This window comes from Ursus americanus, chromosome 36 (genome assembly GCF_024610735.1).
Source record: "Ursus americanus isolate L20-20 chromosome 36, mUrsAme1.1.p, whole genome shotgun sequence".
Lineage (NCBI taxonomy): Eukaryota > Metazoa > Chordata > Mammalia > Carnivora > Ursidae > Ursus > Ursus americanus.
The window spans coordinates 13771513-13797414 of NC_142162.1; the positions used below are offsets into that span (position 1 = coordinate 13771513).

The 25902-nt window shown below is 46.3% G+C and overlaps 1 protein-coding gene across 1 annotated transcript in view; it reads right to left on the bottom strand.

The window, feature by feature from the left end:
• Positions 1-25902, bottom strand: part of MYO1E (myosin IE) — a gene marked incomplete at its 5' end in the record, with an annotated part of 187763 nt that overhangs the window by 48709 nt on the left and 113152 nt on the right. Inside the window, 10 exons of the mRNA XM_087859163.1 lie at positions 1614-1695; positions 3858-3943; positions 5079-5246; positions 6462-6548; positions 8946-9032; positions 9333-9413; positions 11980-12176; positions 18405-18537; positions 19787-19921; positions 21716-21847. Coding sequence (XP_087715289.1) covers positions 1614-1695; positions 3858-3943; positions 5079-5246; positions 6462-6548; positions 8946-9032; positions 9333-9413; positions 11980-12176; positions 18405-18537; positions 19787-19921; positions 21716-21847 — 1188 coding nt within the window. The remainder of the gene's footprint in view (positions 1-1613; positions 1696-3857; positions 3944-5078; positions 5247-6461; positions 6549-8945; positions 9033-9332; positions 9414-11979; positions 12177-18404; positions 18538-19786; positions 19922-21715; positions 21848-25902) is intronic.

Genomic DNA, 25902 nt, shown 5'->3' on the forward strand with positions numbered 1-25902 from the left:
AACAAGGAGAAAAATGCCTCTACCTCCACCCTCTGTTTTATAGGGAATAAGCTCGACTGAGAATCCAGACCACTTGAAAGTGAGTCACTGTAACCTTGATGATCTGGGCCCTTGGATCTGAACGTGACAGTCTTGTGACTAGATTTTCCAGCCCAGAGCTAATCCTTATCCAGGACTTTGAAGTAAAGGCATGAGTCAGAAGCTTCGCACAGACATTACTATCTGGGGCCTCACGAGAATGGCATCTGCTCTCTGCCATGGACTCCCTGCCCCAGTGAACCCCATCCAGAGACCAGCCCAGGGCGACCACACGTCTCTGGCACTCTGAACAGGATTGTCCCTAGTCCCAGAGGACTCTACCCTCTAGCTCAAAACCGAGCTCGCGTCTACCTTCCTCCTCCAAACCCGAAGGCTGCTCCTGCCTGGAATCTTCTCATTGCTATGAGCTTTTGATGATCGATCGTTTCCTTTACTCCAGCCAGTGTTCTTGCCCTCAGGGGCTGGGGAGGCAGGCTGCCGTACCGGAAACGCTCAGAGAGCCAGCGACAAGAACAGACCACAACCACCGTGGTGTCCAACGGCCGGCGTTGTGGCGGTGGAGCAGGGTCTCCGAGCACAGAGCCAGGGAGGGGGCGCCGACACGCGCAGAGCTTACAGGAGACCCAGTACATCGTGTGTGTGACGTCCCGGGCAGCGCGCTACGTGCCTTAGATGGATCCTCGAATTCAAGACCACAGTCCCCCCTTGAGATGGGTACACAGATCTCCACCTTACAGATGAAGCAAAAGAGGCCCCGAGAGTTGAGGCAATTTGCTGGCAATCACAGGTAATGAAAGCCAGAGCTGGGATTTCAACACGTGCAATGGACACACCGCCACGCCCCGAGCCCTACTGTTAATCATTCGATGATCCTACGGATTATAAAATTGGGGTGGCACTTAACTGGTATGATTTTTTTAAAAATAGTGACTTTCTCACAGAATTACATGATTAAGTGTGTTTGACACAACCTCTAAATTCTGAGTGTAATTAGGGACAATGAATTTCATCACACAGTGGCTGAGATGACACAGTGCACTCTCCACAGGGGCTCCCCCAAAACCACGGGAGGAACTCCTAGTCAAGACACAATGGGGCCAGATGTGCCCATAATCTGCAGAAAGGAGGGCTCTGTAACATCCAGTGGGGAGGGGGCATAAACTGCCCCCGTGAGACCCAGGAGGACTCCAGGTACGTGAAGTTCTGTAATCAGCAAGTGTTGGGGTCCAGTCTGGAAAAAGGTCATCAAAATCTAAAACGTGGCTCGCCATCCTAAAATTTTCTCTGATCGTTTAATGTGAATTCTGATTCCAGATTCTGATTACAACCATTTCCTCTTAGAAAGTAGCTGATTATCATCTGCTGAGTATGAAGCTATGAGGTATGTAATATCCGTTTGGGGTTTCAGGACAGCCCAAGTCAAATTCGGCCTGCGCCCTGTCCCTTTTTTTCAAGCAGCAGCACTACCTCTGGGCATCTTCCGTAACCAGGCTGTTGCAGCTCACTGACCTCATCCTGGCCCGGGGTGCAGTTCCCGACTCCTAGAGAACCCTACCTCCCCAAATAGAACAAACCTTTATTTTGCTCCCGGCAGTAGTTGGGCGCCCTTTCTTGTCAGCCTGCAGATTTTCCGGAAATAAGGACTTTATAAAAGGTCTGGAAAGGGAGAAAGAGAACGGATTAGCAATCAGTGGGTACCTTGGGGGCTGAAAGCCTGCTTCCGTGGAGAATGGAAAGGAGGGCCAGAAGCACATAACCTGGGCTCCAGAAAGGCCATTGGGCTCAAAGCACGAGCCATCAAGGTGTGACCCAGGGAAATTAGCAGTGGACAAGAGCAACAGAGGAAGAATTCTAAGATCTAAGGTTCTTAGCATCTAAGCCTGGAAAATACATTTTAAAACTCTGCCTTTCGAATTTGCCCACTCACTGGAACCGAGGTACACCTTGACCAGAGGACACATGGAGGGGGTCAGTACGGGTTTGCTGAGTTAAGATTAGTAAGACAGACTGGAGCTCGGGTGTGTGTATGAACTGTTGAGATCCAGTGCAGATTCTGCTCTAAGGCAGGGTTCCTCCACCTTGGCGCTACTGATACTGGGATCTGGGGCTGGAGAATTCTTTGGAGGGGTGGGGAGGGGTAGGCTGCCCTATACATTGTAGGATATTTTGCAGCATTGGTGACTTTTGCCTACTCGATGCCAGTAGTACACCGTGCCTCTCACCCCTGCCAAAAATGCTGACAAACTGTGCTTTTGAGTACAAGTCATTTTAAGCGGAGCAGTAGTAATTCACCAGTCCTTTGCCTGTTGAACAGATTTTCATTAGTCGCTCCAATCGAGTTGCATTTGTTCGTATGCACCAAGACACGGGGCAGGGACGATGTCCTGGCAAACTCAGTGCCCCTCGTGCCTGGAACACAGCCCGGCACACAGTGGGTGCCTGACAATATGTGCTGACCGAATTAAGTCATCCATGTAAACCAGCAATCGGACACTCAAATTCAATTCCTCCTAAATGGCTCTGGAGCCATCTCGAATTTTCTAGGAAGTCTCCTCACAATCTACTTTTAACTTGACCAGACGCGATTATAGATTTTTGCAGCAAATGTGTTTAATAAACAATAGTCCGTGTCTATAGGACAGGAGTTTACGTGGATGTGTCAACAGCTCTCAAATTCGGCTCTCAAATTGAATTTTAATAATTCAAATAAAATCTGAAAGCATGTCTGCACCTGACAGGCATAAAAATCCACGAGGCAGGACTTGCGGCTGACCTTTTTAAGAGAGGAGCAAATCGATTTTCTGAGTTTTCAAATGAAAACCAATTCGGGAGCTCCAAAGCTGAGGGCGTGAGCTCAGGGAAGTACGGCACAGAGAGATGAGGGCCAGGGAAAGTGGGAGGCGGGGAGGGGAAGAGAATGAAATGGAGAAGAACAACTTCCGGCCAAAGCCTGAAAAGCATGCTCGGTTTTCTTAGAAAATTGTCAGGCGCAGGGCTGTTAACTAAGGAAGTTCACCTTAATCTTACAACAACTTGAGTAACATGGCCTCCAAGGGCAGCTCCCACTTGGAGGCCACTCTAAAAACTGTAAAATCTGGAAGACTGTACAATATTGTGTTTGCCTGGCATATCCAGGCCTGACCGTGTAAATCATACTATATCCGTTACCCAAGATCTTGGGAAACTTTGCAAGGGAAGAAGGGAGGAGAGGACAGAGCAGGGCTGGCCCTGGGAGCTCCTGCAGGTTGCCAGGCAGATGGACACCCCTCCTGTTTCTACCCCTAGAGCTTAGACAGGGTCTTGGGAGTTAAAACAAACCTCTGAGGAAATCCCTCTTAAGTTGCCCCTCCCAAACTTCTTGAGCCATTTCCCAAATGCTTTGGGGACACGTCCTCTCACAGCCTGCTAAGCCATTAGCCAGTCAAAAAATTAAGTGACCATGGAAAATTCTTAGGATGATATTCTGAAGGCAAAGTATCACAGAACCAGAACATTCCACTCTTAGTCAGAAATGGCCATCCCAACCCAACCCCAGGATAGTCGCCTCTCCCTGATGATACTGCTGAAAATGATGAAGCTAGGGGCCCTGAAGGGCATGCACATCGCATGTAGAATCTGGAGGCCGGAGGTGTTAGGAGTACATGGGATTGGAGAAAAAAAATTATTTTGAATAACCAAATTGTCCACTGATAATCCACGCCAGAGAGCTCAAAGGAAAAAACTGCTGACCACTGGAATGCCACAAGTTTGTTTGTTTTTTAATACTAAAAATTTGATCAAACCTCTATTCCATGTCGGATAAGACAAAACACACTTACAGCTCACTGCTCTGCATAAGTTCGATCAGATCCATGAAAAGCACATCACGGTTCCTTTCACAAAAGCCATCCATGTCATAGGATACCTGGCCAAGAATGGAAAGAAATCTAATTTTATCCTCTAAGTATTTCATTGAACAAGAAAATCCAAGTTGGCATGGCTCTTACCAGAATGTGAATATTTCCAGATGTACAACTGGGATTTCATCATGAACTGTCACATTAAGGCTGGGCATGTTTTATTTCACTTGTTAGCTAACGTACGTGGTGACGGTCTGTGGATGCTGATGAATGGTATCCGGCTGCCTACATGGCCCAGATGACCTACGACCAGGACTTCAGCTAACATGACCACACACCCCTTCTCCAGTGACTCCACAGGAGTGTCGAAGCAATAAACCTAATTCTTTCCCTACATTTTCACTACAACAGAATAAAAGAAAACAACGTCTGCTCATTAATCCATTGAAAGGGGGCATGTCATCTGAGGTTCTGCAATTTTTTCTACAAATGGCATCATAATTGGATCAAGTCAGCATAAAATTCATGCTCGGGGACCCTGGTTAACAAGAGATTAGATGCGATGAAAGGTGGGGCCAGTGGATGTCCATAGGATTAGAAGACCCTAAATATCATGCCTCGACTTACTTATCTTTGTATCGGTGGCACCTAGACAAAGCCTGGTACCCAGTAATTACGCATCTTATGAGGACCGACATCAAAAACAAGCCTTGTTTTTATTTACTTATTTTAAGTAGGCTCCGTGCTTAACATGGGGCTTGAACTCATGATCCTGAGATCAAGAGTCAATGCTCTACCAACTGAGCTAGCCAAGGGACCCCCAAAGCAAGCCTTTTGTATACTCCCAGCAGGCATAGGCGGGTGAGGAAAACAGGCTTGTGACTGCAGCAAGACGCAAGACAAAAATCCATTCCTTCAGCAGTTAATATACACGCCAGGGCGATTCATGATTTAAAAATATGCAGTAGTGTCTACTACCCTTTGTCCTGCCTCTGCAAAAACTTCATAGGTCCCATGTTGTGGAACAAATGGATGAATGCTGAATGAATGAAATACAGCGAAGCAGATGAAACTATATGGCTATTGTTATCAGCTGCTTCTGAGAAAACAGGTCACAGACCCAAAGGCTTAAAACATAAAGGCAGACATTGGGAAGGGTAACTTCCGCTTTCCCGTGGGACCCCCGCTCTCTGGACGTACCTTTCCAGCGTAATGGTGAATAATGAAGCCTTGATTCCAGCTGTTGAAGTGCTCGTGATTCCCGATCTGCATCTGAAGTTTCTGCAGCAGCGTCTGATCTGCCCCCTCCCCCACCGCGTGCATCGTGGCGCACACGTCGTCCAGGATGCTCATGATCCCAGGAGGGTTCTGATGGGACCAAGACAGCAAAGCCCCAGTTCAGCGACAGTTGAAAGCCCCAGTTCAGTGGCTTATCAGGTCTTTTCTTAAGCAAGGAAACAGTTCCCCAGACTCAAGATACCATCTTGAAAGTCAGTCCTTCCCTTTGACCAAGAATGCCATTAATAATCCCATATGGGAGTTACCACTTAGACCTAATGATGGAGGAAAGTCCATTTTCAAAAAAAAAAAAAAAAAAAGGTTTAACTTCCCTGAAGTTCTATCCAAACTCTTATGTGGATCACTATCTGCTGACTCCTATTTGTACCAAGTTGCTTTTAAAAACCCAGAAGAAAAATGAAAACATTCTCCTTGACCCTAATTCATTTCTTAATGTTCGCTTTTCGCCCGTTACACACAGAGGCATGGTTCACACAGTTAGAGCGGACACATTCTCTCATGCGTTATTTTTTTCGCACAGCACTATTTTATAAACAATCTTCATGTTTTACACAGTCTTCATACTTACTATTTTATTTATTTTTTTAAAAGATTTTATTTATTTATTTGACAGAGAGAGAGACAGCCAGCGAGAGAGGGAACACAAGCAGGGGGAGTGGGAGAGGAAGAAGCAGGCTCCCAGTGGAGGAGCCTGATGTGGGGCTCGATCCCAGGACCCCGGGATCACGCCCTGAGCCGAAAGCAGATGCTTAACGACTGCGCCACCCAGGCGCCCCCATAGTTACTATTTTAATGCCTATATTTTCCTGCTCTGATATGCTATAATTTATTTAACACCTGAATTGTCTTTGGATGGTTTTACGGTTTCCAGTTCTGGACTTGTGTAAAAAACCAAACCAAACGAACAGTACTGTGGGGATCGCTGCCTACACCCTTCTTGTTTTCTTTTGGATACATTTTAGGGCTAAGTCCGAGAAGCTGTATAGACTGTCCAGAAAGCAGGGTCAATTCTGTGCCTCTTCATTCACTATGCTACCCATTTAAGTCATGGACGTCTTCTCTCAGAATTCAGTGACAACTGCCATTTGTAAACTGGCATTTTATTCATACACACGTGTTCATATTACTACACGGACATCTATGCACACAACTGATGGGATTGCTAAAATTCTCTGCAAATCAGAGTTGTCACCTCCCCTACTCTAAAACAATGACACAAGACAACACACACCCACTTGACATAAATCCATGTGCAGTGAGGAGACACACCAGCCCGGTACTTACAACTTTGTTCTCTATGAGGTCACACACGATTTTGTTATTGAAGTACTCGATGGGTGTCCATCTTATGCCCTCTTGAACATACTCTTCCTGAAGGACAGAAAGTGGGGACTCACATTATGACCCAGTGAAGATTAGCTGGACATCCACGCAGACGACTACCAAAGGCACAGAGAGCGCCACGAGAGAAAAATCTGAATGCCCTTTGACATAAAATGGGAATGTTTTTTTTTTTTCTAAGAGGGATAGAAAAGGAACATTTCATTGTTTGGTAACTTTTTTTCTTCTTTTTCTTTCTTTCTTCTTTTTTTAAAGTAAACTCTACGCCCAACATGGGGCTCGAACGCCCGACCCTGAGATGCAGCGTCCAATGCTCTCCCAACTGAGCCAGCCGGATGCCTAATTTTTCATTTGAACCCTATGAAATTTGTTACCACACAATCATTTTTGATATACAAGCAATAGCAATTTAATATGGCTTAACCTATAGGTCCAGTGACAAAATCATCTCTGAATTTAACGTAAGGACGGCAGCACGGATTAGCCTCTAGGAACCCCGGGGGAAGGCCCCCCAGTCAGGCCAGTTGCTCATTTAACTTGATGAACACCACCACGTTCTTCTGGTTTCCCTCCTTCCGCACCAGTCTTGCTTCGTTAGCTTCTTTCCCGATCTTCACCTGATGGAGTCTCTGGACTCAACCTTCCAGCCTTCCTGTATGCTCAGCCCTGCTTCTCCAGGGGGATTTCAATCAATCCTATGGTTTCAAATAGAACCTGGAGGTGAATGACCCCCGAATTCATTTCTCTGGTCTAGACCTCCCCACTGAGTTCCAGGGTCATGCATATTTTATAGAGTCTCTGTTCAGACGTGTCATGGGCCTTATAAATCTAACTTGTTCAGTGGAGATCTGATTCTGCATTTCCCCACCATCGCCAACCAACTCTCCTAATTTCACTCTTCAGCAAATTGCCTCACCACCGGCCCTGTGATTCAAGCTACAAAGGGAGCAATCATCTTTAATTCCTCTTTCCTTCTTGGCTCCTTGCTAATTATTTTAAGCAAGCCATGTTGACTCACTTTCCAAAACACATGCCCAATCTGACCACCTCTCACGGTGTTACTGCCTCTACTGCTACCATCATTGTCCACACCTCCGCCATTTCTTGCCCAGTCTCCTAACTGGTTTTTAAACTTCCACTCCTGTTTGTCTTCTCCTCAGCCCACTCCATAAGTCTATAGAGCCTGAATAACCTTTTCAAAAACACAAATCAGACCACGTCACTCTGCTCAAAATTCCCCCAGGGCTTCCCATCATACTTCCTACAAAAGCCGAAGCTTTTGCCATGCTGGACAACGTTCCTATATGACCTAGCCTCTGCCTACATCATCGGGTCTCGGCCCCTACCACCCTTTATCCTGGCTGTTCTGCTCTAGCTGCTCTGACGGGATGGAAGGCTAGAATATCAGGGCAGAGATTTATGTGGAAACCGTTGCTCACTGGGATTCCCAAGCAGAGGCACGAATACTTCCGTGACTCACTGTCCCCCAAATAGCCTTTCACCTGTGCAGTGGGTTGAATGGGTCTCCCGCTTTTTCACGTCCACCTAGAACTTCAAAATGTGAGGTTTGGAAACAGGATCTTTGAGATATAGGTAAGCTAAGGATCTTGTAAATGAAATCATCCTGGATGTAGGGTGATCCCTTAATCCAATGGCTGGTGTCTTTACAAGAGAAAGAAGAGGGAGATTTGGGCACAGAGAGACACAGAGAGGAAAAGCCATGTGAAGGGAGAGGCAGAGCCCGGAGTTACACCTGACACAGGACAAAGACCTCCAGGAGCCTCGGAAACTGGAAGAGGCCAGGAAGGCGTGTGGCCCTAGGGACACTTTGGCTTCAGACTCTGGTCTCGAGCTGTGAGAGAAGATGTTCCTGTGGTTTTAAGCCACTCGGTTGGTGGTACGCTGAACAGCAACCCTAGGAATCCAAAACAACGTGGAACCCAGAATCAAAGGGAGCCTGTCCTGAACTTCGAGGAGAAACTATAACCAGGCCTGTGACTTCAAGTCAGAATGAAAACTGCGAGCTTCATTAAAGCCACATTGATTTTCAAGGGAGACTGGGAGTGGAGCAAATCTGAGAAAACCCAAGTTTTTCTTCTGGAACACGGTCCATGCCATCGACAACTGGGGCTGGAACTGGGTTTCCATTTTCCACCCGGTCAATGAGTCAGAGTAGTAAAAGGAGCCAGTAATAAGTCCAACTTCACAACATCATTTGCTTAAAAGAGAAAGAAACTGTAGCAGATGGTGTTTACATTTCATAGACTAAAATGTCACAATGGCATATGGTTTTTCTGCCTGACTTTATTAAGTACATTTCCTAATACAAGACTAAAACTTGAATCTAGTACCAAAAGAGAGACTTTCATATCTTTTAAACACAACACACTGGAAATAACACAAGAAGAAAGAAGACGGACGGCTTACCTGTTCTGCCTTTAATGTCAGTTCAATAAAAATCTGCTGTAATTTCTCATTGACAAAATTGATACAGAACTGTTCAAAGCCATTTTTCTGGGAAAAAAAAAAAGTTACTTGCATGTAACTGTTTCTGCGAAATCATTATAAAGTCATTTCTTAAGTGGTTAAGTGCCAATGTTTCAATGTGAGAAGCTTTAACAGAAATCTTGGAGGCATCGGTAGACAGCAACATAGTTTATATTTAGGAGAAACTAATTTAGTAAAGGTACATGAACAACTTACAGAGGCAAAAATGAACTGCAGTGGGTTTTTTCCATTACCTAGAATTGTTTCTTTCAAGCCAGACGAAATGCATCACCCTCCCACGGCCCCGGTTGTTCAAACTGGTCTTACCTGGAATATTTCAAAGCCATAGATGTCCAGGACACCAATGTTGTATTCTTCGTGGTCCTTCTCCATTGCTTTGTTGATGGACTAGAAGAAAGTAAGCAGCATAGCAATTAACTCCTTTTCTTTCCTATTAGAAAGGGGGCAAGCATGGGGGGAAAGGGAAGCAAGACTATAAACAGCAAATGCTACGGCCTAATGGAAACAGGACAAGAAGAGAGGGGACGTGCAGCTTCAAAAAGAGGTTTGCTGCAAGGTCAAGTACTCCGGGAAACCACCAGGATCCGAAAAAGCTACTATTGCTTAATGATGAAAGCTATTAACTTCCAGCATTTGGTTTTTCTCAGGAAGTCTGGAGAATTGGAAGAAAATGTCATCTTGGATGACTGAAGTAAAACCTACTTCCTATAAAGAACCAATAAGACAATATCCATAGGTATTATTTCCACTGAGCCCGTCCAGTAGCCATTTAATGGCCCCTAACACAGCTGGGAGGGACATCAATATCTGGTGCCGGGAGCTTAGAGAGAGGGTGAGTGGGCTGCAGATAATAATACCAGCAACTATTATGAAAGTGATGAGAATATAAGCAGTCTCCTTATATTTACTATTCACCTGCCAGGCTCTGCTCAGCGCTTTCCGTGTGTTTCATTGAATCCTTGCTATGATTTTGCCAACGACAGTGACGTTAGAATCCCCAAGGCTGCCCCGGGCCAGAGGCAGGGTCTGGGGTTCCCTGGAATGGCACGATGTCCACTACATCTGTGTTCTGGATCACTGTGAGAAGGGACACGCAAGCCAATGGCTAGACTTAACGGGAGAGGGTGCGTGCAGGTTCCACCAGGAGCCTCAGGAAGGGCAGCGAGGCAGGGAGGGACAGGGGAGAAAAGTTCCCAGAGGTGGTGAACACCTGGATGAGTGTGGAAACACCAGAGGTGCTTTCGGGGCCAAGAAAATGACGTGGCCTCTTTCGTGAGCTAATGCGTCATGACACACAGCCCTCGGCCAGTGCCTGGCGCGTGCTCAGTGCCCAGTAAGTGTCAGCTCTAATTACATGGGGCGTCATCTGCTTTTACCACACAAAAAATAAAGGGCAGGCAAAAAGAAAGTCGGGTAGGAAGCCCGGCACTGGAAGGCACGATGAACAAAGAGACGAGAGAGACGTGGTTCTACGGTCCATTCTGCATCACTCTCTTGCTCAACGGCCTCGGGCAAATCCACCAGTCCCTAGGCTTAAGATTCCCTTGTCGGTAAAATGAGGAGTCTGGACAAGCTGAAAGGATGACTAATGTTTAGTATGACCCCGACCTTCCACAGAAAGTACACAAAATAATTACCCTATCCTGCCCTGCCCTACTCAACCCTAACCACACCTAACCACACGTTAAGCCTTACAGACCTTGTTGCCGGGATTCAGACAGACTTTTTGGAGCGCGCGGCCATGCTGCTGTTCTTGCCTTAGGGTCCCCCTACGGTTCTTTCTAGCTTGACGATATAAAAGGCAGAGGAGCAGAAGAGCTAGAACACGGCCACATTACCTCGGTGTAATTCCAGGTTTATCACTTACTAGTAGTGTGACTGTGGCTAAGCTCCTTGGCCTCTCTGTGCCTCAACTGTCTGTGAAACAGGGATAATAACACTAAGTCACGCGGTTGTTGGAAGGATCACATGATTTTTCCTCTAAAATACTTAGAGAAAGGCAGCGAGAGAGGGAACACGAGCAGGGGGAGTGGGAGAGGGAGAAGCAGGCTTCCCGCTGAGCATGGAGCACGACGCGGGGCTTGAGCCCAGGACCCTGGGATCATGACCTGAGTCGAAGGCAGACGCGTAACGACTGAGCTACCCAGGCACCCCTATGATAGTTTTAAAATATATCTAAAAACTCTTTGATACTCTTCCCTTCAAAAGGCAGAACTTAATTCTCCTCCCCTTAACTGTGGGCTGTACTTAGTGACTTGCTTCTAACAAAATATGGCAGAGTGTCAACATTTGAGTCCAAGCTTACAAATTAAAAGCTTCGTGGCTTCTTCTGTGTTTTCTCTCTTAGATCACTCCCGCTGGGGGAAACCAACTGCTGTGTTGGGAGGATATTCAAACAGCCCAAAAGAAGGCTCATGCAACAGGGACCTGAGGTGTCCCGCCAACAGCCATAAGAGCGCACCATCTGAGAACGAGACCTTCCAAGCCTAGTCAAACCTCGAAATGAGGGGTAGCTCCAATCAACATCTTGACTTCGGCCTCATCCTTAAGTCAGAACCGCTAAGCTAAGTCACTTGCTTTGAAACCGTGACAGAAAAAAATGCCTGTTGTTTTAAGCCACTAAATTTTGGGGTTAATATGACAAATACAGTATTCTAAAGATTTAGGCTCAAGGGTCAACCAAGTTTCATGACCATGGGTCTCCCCTTTTTCTGTTCTGTAGCTCTGGCTTTACTAAATACTGTGGCCCTCAGAACCTGTTACCATATTAAATGTCTTGTTGGACGATTCTAGAAGCAAAAGTGGGATTCAGTGATCCAGGGTGAAAGGATAAAAAGTGGAAGAGTAAGCTAATGGTTATAAGGAACAGGCCAAAACATGAAGACAAAGTGCTTGGTAGTTTTCCTCTTTAGAGCCGAGATGTGAGATGCCAGCAGCATGCACTTGTGCTTACATCTACCAAGAAATCAAAGACGCGGGCGTGCAGAGCCTTGGCGAGGGCGTCCCTGCTGTAACAGGCCTGCTCCACGTTGAGGGTCACGTGAATGGACTCCGACTTGCCTCCCCACTTGCTGTCCATCTGCCGGCTTGTAAGCTTTTCTTTCAACCTGTCCTGGTTTATCCCCAGAAGATATGCAGGAAAAGCCAAAACTATAGAAAACAAAATAAAACATGATTGTCTTTGGAATTTTAACAATTCATTTTGCAAACACGTGGAGGCACTTTTGTGTGTACGCACACACGCACACACGCACACACGTGCATATACAAGACACCAGCACTGCCCCCCCCAAAAAAACTTTCACTCTACTGAAGACTGCTTATCAGCAGTCCCACACACACACATCCATTTTGTTTTTCTCAATTGTTCTATTACATGAGTCAATTCCTATGACGGCTGAGACTTCCAATAATACAAATTGGTGATCCAAGAAGGATGGTGAACCAACCCCCCCTGCTGAGATCACAGCTAACAAGCCTAAAATGGACATCTTTCCAGGCCTGCAGCAAGGCAGCCCGGAAGGAACTAAATCAAGAGACATTTCTTTGGCTCCGAAAATTGTTTTCTTCCTTTCTTGTATGGTGTTTTCATAGCATCATTCCCAAAGATGTTGAAGCACCTGGAATCATGAAGTAATAATTACAATATCATAATAATCACCTATTTCTTGAGTGCTTACCACACGTAGGGTTACTAGAGAGGACAGAACACAAAATATTAAGAAATCCTGAAGACAGTCTAGACAAGGCATGGATAGCTTACCAAATTAACAAGTCTAGATAATAAAGTTCTAGAGGCATTTAGGACAGGAAGCTATAATGACTTGCTGGGGTAGTCCAGGAAAACGTGGGATTCTTGTGGGGCCTGAAAGGATGAACAGCATTTGTACAGATGCAGAGGAAGAGAGAAGAGGGGAGCGCAGTGGGGTGCGCACAGGGGTGGAGGAAGCAGGGTGGGAGACACGGTCAAGGTGCAGCGAGCAGACCAGCACTGACTCTAGCTGAAAAGGTAGGTAGTTACAAGGTTAGGGTGAACTCTGACAGTGGAGGTCCTTGAATGGCAGGAGAAATTTTGGCTGGAGTCAAAGGGGGCCTGAATGACTTCTGGGAGGGGGTGGGGATGGGATCTATAAGATTTCTCTGGGAGAGGCAGATGGCACACAACGGAGGGCACTGGCGCTATTCATCTCACAGCAGACCCATCCCGTTGTAAGGACACGGAGTAACATAGCTCTGGTCTTCGAAGAGAAGAGCTGAAGAGACGGCTTCATAACTTGCTTCAGGCCATGAACCTTGCCAAGAGGAGGGCCAGTGATATAAATGGATTTTCTTGATTTCTGCTCAAAACACTCTAAAGTGAATAAAGGATGCCATTCCGGGTCATGAAAGAATGCTCAGATTTTTTTGTAGTATGAATGAAAGGTTTTCATGCACACAAATCCAAACTCTAAACTTGGATATGAGTCTTCTTTTTCCCCATAAAACTGTATCAGAAGTTTCTGATAAAAGGATTTTGTTAAAGACTTTATGATAATGCTCAAAAATCACAAGCCTCCCAATAAAGGATAATCTGAATTTCACAGATGGTGTTAGAATGAACGGGCTGACATTTCTCAGTAGATACCTTCCAACGAGATTAAGTCAGTGAATGCATTTTGAAGAAGCGTAATGCCAGAACAAGGTACTTATTATCTATGCTAGCATTCTACAGAAATGCTCTGACTAGTAGAAGGGCTTCCTTTTACAAAGGGCCATTTGCCAAAGGCCAATTCCTTTAGTTTGGTTTTCATGTTAACACACGTGTTTAGGAATCTGGATGTGTCTTCCACAAAACCGAAACTTAACCTTTGCACAGGGCAAGGACCTAAGACGCCCATACGCCAGACTAGACACATGCGTGGTTGTTGGGAGAATCAGGAGACATTTACCAGAGTGTCTGACATACAAGAGGCCTTTACTAAGGGGAAGCTATAACGTTGGTTATTATCACCACCACTAGGCAGTTAGTCGATACATACACATCTCACTTGATACAGTGGATATTATTACCAATGGTGTATAGTAAATTCACCAGGGCCCCTCACTGTTCATGGTAGCTACACACAGCGAATACCTTGATACAATGAATAATTAGCCTCCATCTGTCTGTTTTGTAAAATGTGGGCTTCTGCCAAGCCCCTATCATGTTAAAATAGGGACACAGTTAAAATATTTGGTAAAAATGTTTATGCCATTGTCTTTATTTTTTTATTTTTATTTTTATTTTTTAAAGATTTTATTTATTTGACAGAGATAGAGACAGCCAGCAAGAGAGGGAACACAAGCAGGGGGAGTGGGAGAGGAAGAAGCAGGCTCACAGCGGAGGAGCCTGATGTGGGGCTCGATCCCACAACGCCGGGATCATGCCCTGAACCGAAGGCAGACACTTAACGACTGCGCCACCCAGGCGCCCCTATGCCATTGTCTTTATGACCATAACTAAAGAAACACAACATAAGGGCTAAGTCCTTGGGTCCTTACATAAGACTGAAAAAGAAACTTACTAACGTCTGAGTCCCCCAAGCTACTGCAGAGGAAGGCAGGAGTGAAGGACCACAGGCACTTGAAAAACAAGGCGTGGAATCTGGCCAAGAATCGGAGCCACAAGCTTAGGGAGACCCCTAAGAAGTTTAAAGAGGAAATCTAGTACTTGCTTGGAAAAAACATCCATGCCATGTTTTCCAAGTACAAGCTTTTATGGCCCTATGTTTTCTTCAGTGGCTGCCCTGGTGCTGAAATTACAGGGCTGCTCAAATGGACTTCCTGCAGGCTGTGAATTTCCGTGAGGGTGTGTGCAGGTGTGGCTGGAGAAGGACGTCAGTACAGAAGCTAGGGGGCTGTGGGGAGGCAGCGAGGGAGGGAGGAGGCATTGATTAATTTCAAAAACCTGCTATAACTCTGGTATCGTTAATCAGAGTTATGGAGAACACAAAAGAACCTGCCAGAAAGTAACATTTCAACACATTTTGATAATGAGAATAGATTTCTGTTATTGCATTCAAGTGTAAAACAAAGTTGGATTAATTTTTCTGTGTACATCTGAAGTACAGAGGAGATAAAGTAAAAAGACGTAGCAAACACAAAATGCTGTTTTACAAATCTAAAAGAAATGGCAAGGTAAATGTGGGCGGTCTTCGGTGTTGAGGTTCCGTGCTCTCGAACCCATCAGTTACACAGCAAAAAAGATGGGCATTGTCCCTCGTACTTTCCATTCCTATTTACGTATTTTTTCCCTTCAACAAAATTCACAGGTTAACGTCTTTGGAGCAAGACTTGTTTCCAAAAGTACATCATCTTACTACAGTGACTATGATGGATATACACGTGCCTAAGCTGAGGTTTTCTTGACTTCTCAGCAACGTACAGGTTTGACTCAGGAAATCCTACAGCTCCACCAGTCTAAGGTCGGGTCAATAACAAAATCTGTTGTCACTGATGGCTGTTTTGCTTTATTAGGTCAGCTGTGACGGGAATCTTACCATCTTTTTCTACAACAGCTAGAGAAACTGTCTGCTTTCTTCTGTTATAAAAATATGGGCTAACACTTTCTTCTAAAAATTTAGTCCACGTTGAGGTGGGCGGGGGTGGTACCTGGGTGGCTCAGTCGGTTAAGCATCTGCCTTTGGCTCAGGTCCTGATCCCGGGGTCCCGCAATGAGCCCTGTGATGGGCTCCCTGATCAGCGGGGAGCCTGCGTCTCCCTCTCCCTCTGCTTATCACTCCCCATGCTTGTACTTTCTGTGTCAGATAAATCAAAATCTTTTTAAAAATTTTAAAAAGTTAAAAAAATTTATTCCATGGGATGTACTCAAACATGAGAGAGGACATAAACCAGGTGAGTTCATTTCAGTGTGTGCATTCAGTGCTGTAACAGCAGAGGTTCTGCCCTGATGTCCACCAACGGATGATTGGTTCAGTGAAAGTACACACAGCCAAGCAACGGAATTCTATGTAGCTAAAAAGGGATGAAGCGCATAGAGCTCCCCTATGATCCAGCCATTGCACTACTGGGTATTTACCCCAAAGATACAGACGTAGTGAAGAGAAGGGCCATATGCACCCCAATGTTCATAGCCGCAGTGTCCACAATAGCTAAATCGTGGAAGGAGCCGAGATGCCCTTCAACAGACGAATGGATTAAGAAGTTGTGGTCCATATATACAATGGAATATTACTCAGCCATCAGAAAGAATGATTACCCAACATTTGCATCAACATGGACGGGACTGGAGGAGATTATGCTAAGTGAAATAAGTCAAGCAGAGAAAGACAATTATCATATGGTTTCAGTTATTTGTGGAACATAAGGAATAGCAGGGAGATCGGTAGGAGAAGGAAGGGAAGAATGAAGGGGGGTAAACAGAAGGGAGAATGAACCACGAGAGACTATGGACTCTGGGAAACAAACTGAGGGCTTCAGAGGGGAGGTGGGTGGGGGATTGGGACAGGCCGGTGATGGGTAGTAAGGAGGGCACGTATTGCATGGTGCACTGGGTGTTATACGCAAACAACGAATCATGGAGCACTACATCAAAAACTAAGGATGTACTGTATGGGGACTCACATAAAAAATTTTTTTAAATAAAAATAAATAAAAGGAGCTTCATCAAGCTCTTAATGAATAGAATAATCTCCAAGACATAATGGGAAGTGAAAAAGCAACCACAGAACGTGGTGCGTTATGCTCCCATTAATGCACAAAAGTGAGAAACTGGATGAGCGTCGTGGCTCTGGAACACATATCCCCTGAAAGGAATACAAGAGACTGGAAACCCTGGTGCCCTCAGGGGAAGGGAACAAGGTGACAAGCAAAGGGGTAGACACGACACTCTGCTGAGGTCATGACTCATGTCAAGGTATACCAAGTGAGCGGGAAACGGATTCTCAGGAGGAGGGCCCAATTCTCTGCTCCATCTCTCTGGTCCCAAGCACAGCCTCTCCTGGTCTCCAGCACGCCAGCATCTCCACTCAGGGCATTGCCAGGCGGCTGCCAATCCTGGGCCTTCCCCGCTTGGCCGAGGGGACTGCTTCCTCCAGACCTCAGTGTGCAAGGAACCACTTCCTGGCTCAAGCATGCTGGGGAGGGCTCGCTGTGTCACAGTTGTTTTGTTCCCCAGCGTGAAGAGGCAATAAGACCGTACTACCCAAGAAGGGAAGAGAAAGTCATTCTGCTTCCACAGCAACCACCAAGAAACCTGCATGGTCATTGTTAAAAGGACAAGTGTTAACGACCCTCCTGGATACATATGTGCATTTGTTAAATGTGAAGGAAAATTAAGTCTAGAAACAGTGATTATTAGGTGCTATTTCTAGACTTTATGCACACCGTGTATATTCATTTTCATTCCCCCCCACACACACACCGACACACACTCACTTCCCTGGTCAACATAATTCATCTTTCTTTTTATCAGACAGACATCAGAAGTTAGCAGAACTTCCCTCTTTTATCACAAAAGAAAACAAAAATATAAAAAAAGAACCTTATTTGGAATGGAAATAGCCTCCCTGCATTGTCAGCAATGAGTGGGATACTATTTATTACTAAGGATCTAAATTTATCATTCCGGAAGAATGCTGAGAAAGGAAGAAATGCCTTCCTGGGTGGTTAAAGGCTGTGTGGGTTGAGAGCAGCCTGGAAAGCCATCTGATGCCTTGGAGGCTAAAGTCGCCCGTCACAGTGGCTGTGGCAGATTGCAGCTCACACAACCAACAACGTGCCCGCAGGAAGGACCGATGTCTTCCCAAAGCGCAAACCCGATCACTCAGCCTTCAGGCTCTATTACAGAGGTGACCATGAAAGGCGATCGCCAGCAGTATCGACACAAGAGCCAGGGCCCATGTGTTTGTTTTCAGAATGCAGTCTAAACCAGCCCACAGACAAGCTGCACCTGCGAGCTTTCCGTACTGACATAAACCCCATCACGGCTCTTCAGGACCGTGAGGTGAATGGAAACCCTCCAGGTCATGTACAGAGAAGATTTTTCTTAGGAGGCCAATCTTTGTGGAGTTATTTGGCTATCACTCTCATCGTCATTGAAGTATCACTTTATTTGTAAACCTAGGTGTGAAATTCTGGCAGACTCCCCCAAGGTTGATGGTACATTGAAACAATCTCATGAATGGTCTACCGGTGTGGGATGTGGTGAGGACGGCAGGTGGCCAGGAGAGGCCCAGACGCTCTTAAGACCATTTGTTCTGCCCCAACAGGACCCAAGACTCCTTGTGTCTTCCCCAAATGCCCAGCTGAGGCCCTAGCAAAGGACATCGGCTGGTTACCTGGGGCAGAGCTAAGCGATCGTTCACCCGCGTTCACCCGCCGTGTGCCAGAGCTACTCACACTCCTCGCTCTCCACGGCCGCGTAATTGCCAACTTCCTTGAAGCTGATGTTCCCCAGGTGGAGGACACCCGCCACAATCTGCAGCACCAACGTCTGCTCCTCCGCGAAGATCCCGATCACGTTCATTGCGTGCTGGGAGAGAAGCGAGAAATCGTCCAGGTGGGTTGGCCCCAGCTTGCTAAGCATGTGATGAAGAAGCCAAAGCTTAGACCAAGTTGTGTGGTCACATGGGGCTTAGCTGGCAGGGCGGCAGGAAGGCGCTCTAGGACGCGGTCACTGCCCAAGGCACTCATCCCCTCAAGTGTCAGAGGCAGGCTGGAAGGGCACTGGTGTCTTTAGATGCAGCGCGCGATCCCCTGGCAGGAGCTCTCCAGGAGCAAAGATACACAGGGAGCCGCAGCCATATCCACAGTCAGCACCCTGTCCTTGTGCCCTGCAGTGTCCTCACTGCCACCCCCTCCCTCCAAGGGCACGGAGGCCCCCTTTCCACTTACTCCAAGGAGACTTTGGAGATCTTTCGCCTCACCAGGAGGGTGAGAATAGATGGTACTTGCGAAAGGATCTTGATTAAAGACCTCCAGCAAATCAAATCAAAGCGTCAACAGAAAAGTCTTGTTTCTGAGTTTCGTTAACTTCAGTAAAAATAGCTGAAATGCCAAGACTTATTCATCTGAACCCTAAAAGAACCATATGCTAGGACCAATGCAGACCCCTCATCTGCATTCCTTCTCTCCCCTCCTTTGTGGCCATGTGGCCCCTTGATGCTGTCTTCATTCCTGCCCCCCTCAAACCGCACCCCCACGTGCCCTGTCGGGTCCCCACCTCGCACCTGGGTCTGGGCTGAGGGACGGGCCTGGCAGGAAACGGACTCAAAAGGCAGAGGGGATGTAGTTCTTTGAGGCTAAACGGGTGAACAGCCCAGCCCCAGAAAGTTCTAGATTGGCTTACTGAGTTGTTTCCCTGAAGACGTGACCCCTCAATAACGTACCGGGGTTGACACTTGGTACCCTGACACGCACAGCGCGTGAGGGGCATGGAGGCAAGGGCTGCCGTCTGCCCGTTCAGTGTGGGGGTGAAGGGAACCCCCTTGGAGGTGTTGGAAAAGATCAGAAGGGCGGTCTTCGCTTCAGCTTTCTGAGGAAACAGCTCAGCAATGGCATAAGCTCTAGGCGAACAGGGATGGTCCATCTACCTACGACAGCGCTCACCTGTGAGAGCACCTGCGGGGTGGGGGCGGGGAGGAGGACTCACTTCTTCCCCCCTTGCAACTCATTCGGTGGTCCTCAAGCGGCCGATCTTCGCTCCTAACCGTCCCTGCCCTGTCTACCCCAGGCCCCGCCAGCGCCGAGCCCCTCCCGCGTGGCCCTGAGCCAGCCCTTACCAGGGTCTCCTGAAACTCCCGCCTGTCGTCAATGTCGTCCACCTTGTAGGACCCCGAGAGGCTCAGGTAGTAGTAATAGTCCATGCTGGTGACGCCCAGGCTGTGCTTCTGCTCTGCGGAGGCGCCCTCGATGAGCTGCAGGAGGCAAGCGGGGTGCGTGTGGTGCGGCCCCCCAAGCCGAGGCCCCGCTCCCGGGCCCCGGCGACGAGCGCGCTCTGACCCTGCCCTCTACAATGACCGGGGTCCTCGTCTCCAAAATGTGGGCTTCAGGATGGCTGCTCTGCTTGGGGTAGCCCAGGTCATCTCTGCAAAATCTCGTTCCCAACTCTGGTGAGACCTACAAGAGCTGAGAACTTCCCCGCATCCAAGGAGGACTGCGGTGCCGTGCTGGTGAGATCCCCCGGAAGAGCAGAAAACAAGCCAGGTTATAAGCACTTCGTTTCTGCTCAGCGTGCTAATGGCTTTATGAAGTGCAGCTGCCCCTCATGCTCCCCCCCTACAGATGCCTGTTAGAGCAGCAGCCCGGGTCCCGCTCTCTGGCATTCTGGAACCTCCTAACCAATGGGCTGTCCCGTTTTGATATTTGCCTTTGGTCTGAGCAAGGTCCTCTTAAAAGGGCTCCCACCAGTGGTGTGCTAGAAAAATATCCAACAATCAGCTCGTGGGGAGAAGAATGGATTTGTAGTGTTTGCTGACTGTTGGGTGTAAATACTCCTACCATGACTGACTTCAGACTACCAAGAAAATAGCACTGAAGGAGGAAGTGGGAAGGGAAGCACTTGGCCCAGGCAGGCTGGCTCCAGCAGCCACCTGCTCCAGCCCGGAGGGATTTAGGAAAAGAGAGGGCCTCGCCACACTTCTCCATCCCGGTCAAGTTCCTGCTGTCATCTCAGCTCCACGCCCCGCAAGGAGGGAACATCATCTCCATTACAGAGAAGTTCTAGGTCACCCATGACATCAGGGTCCCTTCACTTTCTTCCGCCTCCTCAAAATATCTTTGTGCCACCCCCTTCCTATTTTCCCCCTTCTGTTTTTTCTCCCCATCCACACCACAGAGCCCCTCATTTGCATTTTCAACCCCCCCCACCCCTCTCCTGCCTGCAGACACATGCTGCTCTCGGCCGTAAGCTTTTCCTTGACTCTGAACTTCTCCAAGCCGCAGAGGAGACTTCCTCATCACGCGCTAGCCACCTGCAAGAGTGATGTGCCATCATCTGAGAGAGCTAGCTAACTGAAAAGACTGTGTACGAGCTCCCGACACAGCTTTAACTTGCTTCTAATCCAATGACCTTCAAACTATAACAAAGTAAACCTAACACCAAAAACAGCTGCAGGCCTTTCTTCAAAGAAAATCTGAGTGGATCCCCGACATATGAAATGCTAATACATAAACTCATACATCAAGAAATCTGACCCACTCTCCGTGGCTTCTGGACGTCCAGGTCCAGGATTCCTAAAGATCCTTAGCCCCCCCTAGTCTTTCATCCGAGCTCTCCTTCGGGAGACTTCCGCCCTTGCCAACTGGTCCAGGCACCCTTTGGGCCACCTGACTTGCCAGGGCAGACTCCCGACCTCGCTCCCTTGTGCGCCTTCTGCACCTCTCCTTGCCCTCTCAGCCACACCTCCCCACAGGGACTCCTGCCTGGCAAAGAATCAAGCGCTCGTACGTTTGTTCTGCCGTTATATTACCACTTTCTTGATTATTTAACCTTTGGGAAATTCTTCTCTTCTTTGCCCAAGAACTTACTCTCCTCGCAGGTAGGGACATCCTCACCAGTTTTGCACACTGATTTATACACACTATACTAATAAACACCCCTTGGCTTGGCAGGCTAGATTGTCTAAACCTGAGAACTGAGAGGAAAAAAATTTTTTTTGTTAATGTGGAGAAGGAATAAGGAAATAGAAAGAAAAAATATAAAGGAAAACCTGGTAAAATATGTGAAAACTCCGCTCTCCGGGGTTCCTCATCACCACCCTGGATTTTTCCAGAAGGAAGTTGGAGATCTTTCCACCATCTGGTTCCCCACCTGGACTGAACTGGATTTCAAAGTATTTTCCCTGCAAGAAAGTTAGGGATTTCCTTCAATGGTCGGTGAGCAGAAACATGATGTTCCAAACAGGCTTTGAATACAGCATATAATTCAAGGAAATTCATTAATGAAAGATACATTCTGAATTATTCCTGAATTATTCCTAGTTCTGATCAAGACTTCCTCACTTCTTCCTTTCAGACCATAATCAGGGCTTTTGTCCAGTCGCACGATTCTACCCTGAGAGAGAGAATCTACCCTTCTAGCCCGACTAAATAAGGATATGCTGTATTCCTTGCCCATTTCCCCCCAGTGGGTACTTGCCTGCTAAGCCGGAAGCTGTAAAGAATGGGATAGAAAATCTCAAGGTTCCCTTGATCTAACAAGAGCGAACTCTATCAGCCTCTTTCAGGGAGAGCAAATTTTCCCTCTGCCAGACTAGTTTCATGGCTTTGAGCAAAAGGCGTCCTTTTACCTCTGGACCATCCAGCGTTCTTACCTAAAGTAAAAACACTTGATTATAAACAATGTTCTTTCCAGCTAGTTGTGGGTGTGGAGATTTTTGCTACTGTTGTTAATTATTTCCTTTTAAATTACTGCTCGGAAGGAACAAAGGAGAATAAAGCCCTGGGATTTAGCTGGAAAGGTGTCCAGATTGTTAAGGAAATGACACTATTTTTCTCACTAGAACCTGGTTGCTCTCCCATCCTTGGAAAGGGCCAGGGGCGTAAATGAAGACAAAGGAAAAGATGAGAATGTGGGTGTTCGGGAGTGTACGGCCTGGGGTCAAACTGGCGAGCATGCCCAGCCTAACTGCGCTTCACATTTATAAATTTTAATATTTTACAACATTAAGTAGTTTTAAAATGTGTACACTGATGAAATCCACCCATTTCAGGGCTGGCTCCTGCCAGGCCACAAGTCTGGGACTAGAACCATAAACTCATTAAGGACAAGCAAAGCACATTTCACGTTTTTCCTGCAGCCTACGGCCTCCACTATCTGCTGCTGCGTTCGTGCTAAGTCAACTGCAGATTTCAGGTACCAGAAAGGTTACAAAGGAAGGCCACCCTCTAACTGTCTATGCGTCTTACTCTGATGACTCCTCCCCTTCCCCCAAATAAACCCAAAAACAAACACCTAGAAGCACCAGACAGACAGAAGGACCACAAACCACTGCTATCCCAAATTACAGTGCTTCCGGAGACACGATTGCTGAACAAGATTCCCCACGCTTCCTATGATGATGACTATTCCTTCACCATCTTTTCCTTTTGGCACGTTTTGGAGGGAATAAATCAGTGTCTGTCCATGTGTACCCCCTAAGCATTCCCCATCAATCTGGCCATGGGAATGAAACCAAACAGGACATCAAATCCAGGAAGGGCAGATGTAGGATATGGCAAACTCTCAAACCCTTTCAGAAGTGGTTTGAAACCTTGGCTGCCCTGTTGCAAAGAGCTGGGGGGGCTTTTTTTTTTTTTTTTTTAAGATTTTATATATTCATTTGAGAGAGAGAGAGCACGAGCAGAGCAGAGAGAGCACGAGCAGAGCAGAGAGAGCGGCAGAGGGAGAGGAAAGGCAGACCCCCCACTGAGCATGGAGCCCCATGCGGGACTGGATCCCAGGGCCCCAGGATCATGACCTGAGCTGAAGGTAGACGCTTAACAGGCTGAGCCACCAGGCGCCCCGGAGAAGTAAATCCATCTCCAGGGACTGGCACCCAAACCTGAGCAATTCTAAGAGCCTGGGTGATTTTTCTATGTGGCCAAGGTGGAGAACCACTGTTCCAATGGACAGAAATGCTAATATACAATCAAAATTGTTATATAAAAGTTAAAACCCCAACGAGAGACCGAAAGTTTAGTTTCGTTGTAGAGCAGCCTGGGGGAAAAGAGGAACTTGTATGAAGAAAGGATATTGTGTTTTCATAATCAGATGGACAGAAACGTTGATTCTTGGTAATGTGTTATTTCTTAAGCTAGGTACTGGGTATGCTGGTGTTCGTTGTATTATTTTTAAATAGTGTTTGAAATATTTCATAATATATTGCTTAAAACTTGAAAAGACTGGTAAGTGGAAATATGTGAGTTTTTATGATTCATACCGCATGTCCCTTTTTTCAGAGATCTTATTTTTATGTAAGCTCTACACCCAATGCGAGGCTCGAACTCATAACCCTGAGATCAAGAGTCGCATGCTCTATGGACTGAGCCAGCCAGGCACCCCTGCTGGAGAAATTACCTATATTCCGACCCTGAAGCCCCTTCTACTCCCTCCTACTAAACAATCACTTGTTAACAGTATATTCAAACTTTAGACTTACAGACACCTTAGTTAAGTTTTATATAACGTGTCTTTTAAAATAAAAAATGAGACCATATTATAAGTATTATGTTGTTCTGTAGCCTGTTCTTTTTTTAAATTTAACAATATATTATGGATATCTTCTTAAGTCATTATTAACGGGACTTAGATATAACATCTTAAAAGAATAATTAAAAGAAAACGAACATTTTAAATTTTTCTTTTTTTAAAGTAGGCTCCACGCCCAGTGTGGAGCCCAACACAAGGCTTGAACTCACAACCCTGAGATTGAGCCCTGAGCCGAGGTTAGGCATTGGGCACTTAACTGACTGAGCCACCCAGGTGCCCCTGAACGTTTTCAATGTTGATAAAAATTGCCAAATTGCTCTCCTAGGGGAATGTGTCAGGCTTCAACCAATAGTGTGTCTTCTCTGGTATTATCAATCTCAACGTTTGCTCATCTGAGAGACAGAAAATGATTTATGGTTTTGATTTACATTTCTCTCATTATTAATGGAAACATCTTTGGATGCCCCATCAGACATTACTCTGTGTGTGTGTTTGCACACTCACGCTCTTTCTCATCTTTCTATCAGGGTTACATGAAATTTTATAATTGGAAAAATAATAAATGCTGGGTATTTTTGTTTTACAAAAAATGACTGATGTATCCTCCTTGTCCAAGGATAAATAACAATTTATATTGGAAACATCAAAATACTGATTTAATTATTCTTTTGCTAAAGAAGGCAAAAGGGGGTGGGTACCGAGAGAGTTAAATCTGGTCAGTGCATTTTTACAGGGCACACAGAGATAGACAATTAGGAAAAAAAGGTCAAGTGGAAAATTCATTCACGTTGTCTTTTGTATTTCATTACCTAGAAACTTCCTCAAGATAACACAACCCAGGCACTGCGCAGAAAAATATGAGTGGTGAACGAATGAGTAAATAGTTTGAATAGTATTGAACAGCAAGGAAAGTGAGGGCAATAAGGGCAGATATAACTCACCAGGGAATCCAACATCACTGTATGAGACCTTAGTAAGAATTCTCTTGGAGATAGAAGCTTCCTTCCAAAATAGAAGGGTGAAAAAGAAATTGTTTTTCTCCAAAATTCCCACTATTTATTTTAAAATGGTCTGGAATCAGCCTCACAGATGGCTCCCTGACTGCTTTACTGCCAGACATAATCTATGGTTGAGATAAGATATAAAATCTACATAAATCAAAGCTACTGGCCAAATACCCATTTCTTTGTAAATGTGGCTTTTTGTCAAGGGCAATATATTCATATGCATCCTTGCCAAGCTTTCCAATTCACCCCCCGAGGAGACACTCAGGCAGAAAAATGTCTAAATGGGCATTCATGACAATGCATTTGGCTGACACTTTCATTGCCTTGGGTTAAGTGGACCAGTTAGGAGGCCATCTGACAGGCCGTATCCAGTGGCTTCTGGATGTGATGATGTTACAAGAATATATCTAAAACAAACACACAGACCTCTGAGGGGTGGGTAGACAACTGGCTCACTGTGGCTGCCAGAGAGGAGGAAGGTTCTCTCCAAGGTACAGGATCAAGTGTCTGTTCCCTTGCATGTCCACGGCCCAAGTTCCAGGGAGCAAAAGTAAGGCAAGAAGACCTGCAAATCTAGTCGACTCACTTATTTGTCTGGGAAAGAAGGTCTTTCCTCTAGGGCACAAAGCAAACCCTTCCAGGACCAAAGCTGACACTTCTATCAATTTTCATTTTCCCTAGTAAGGCGACCTGCATTGAG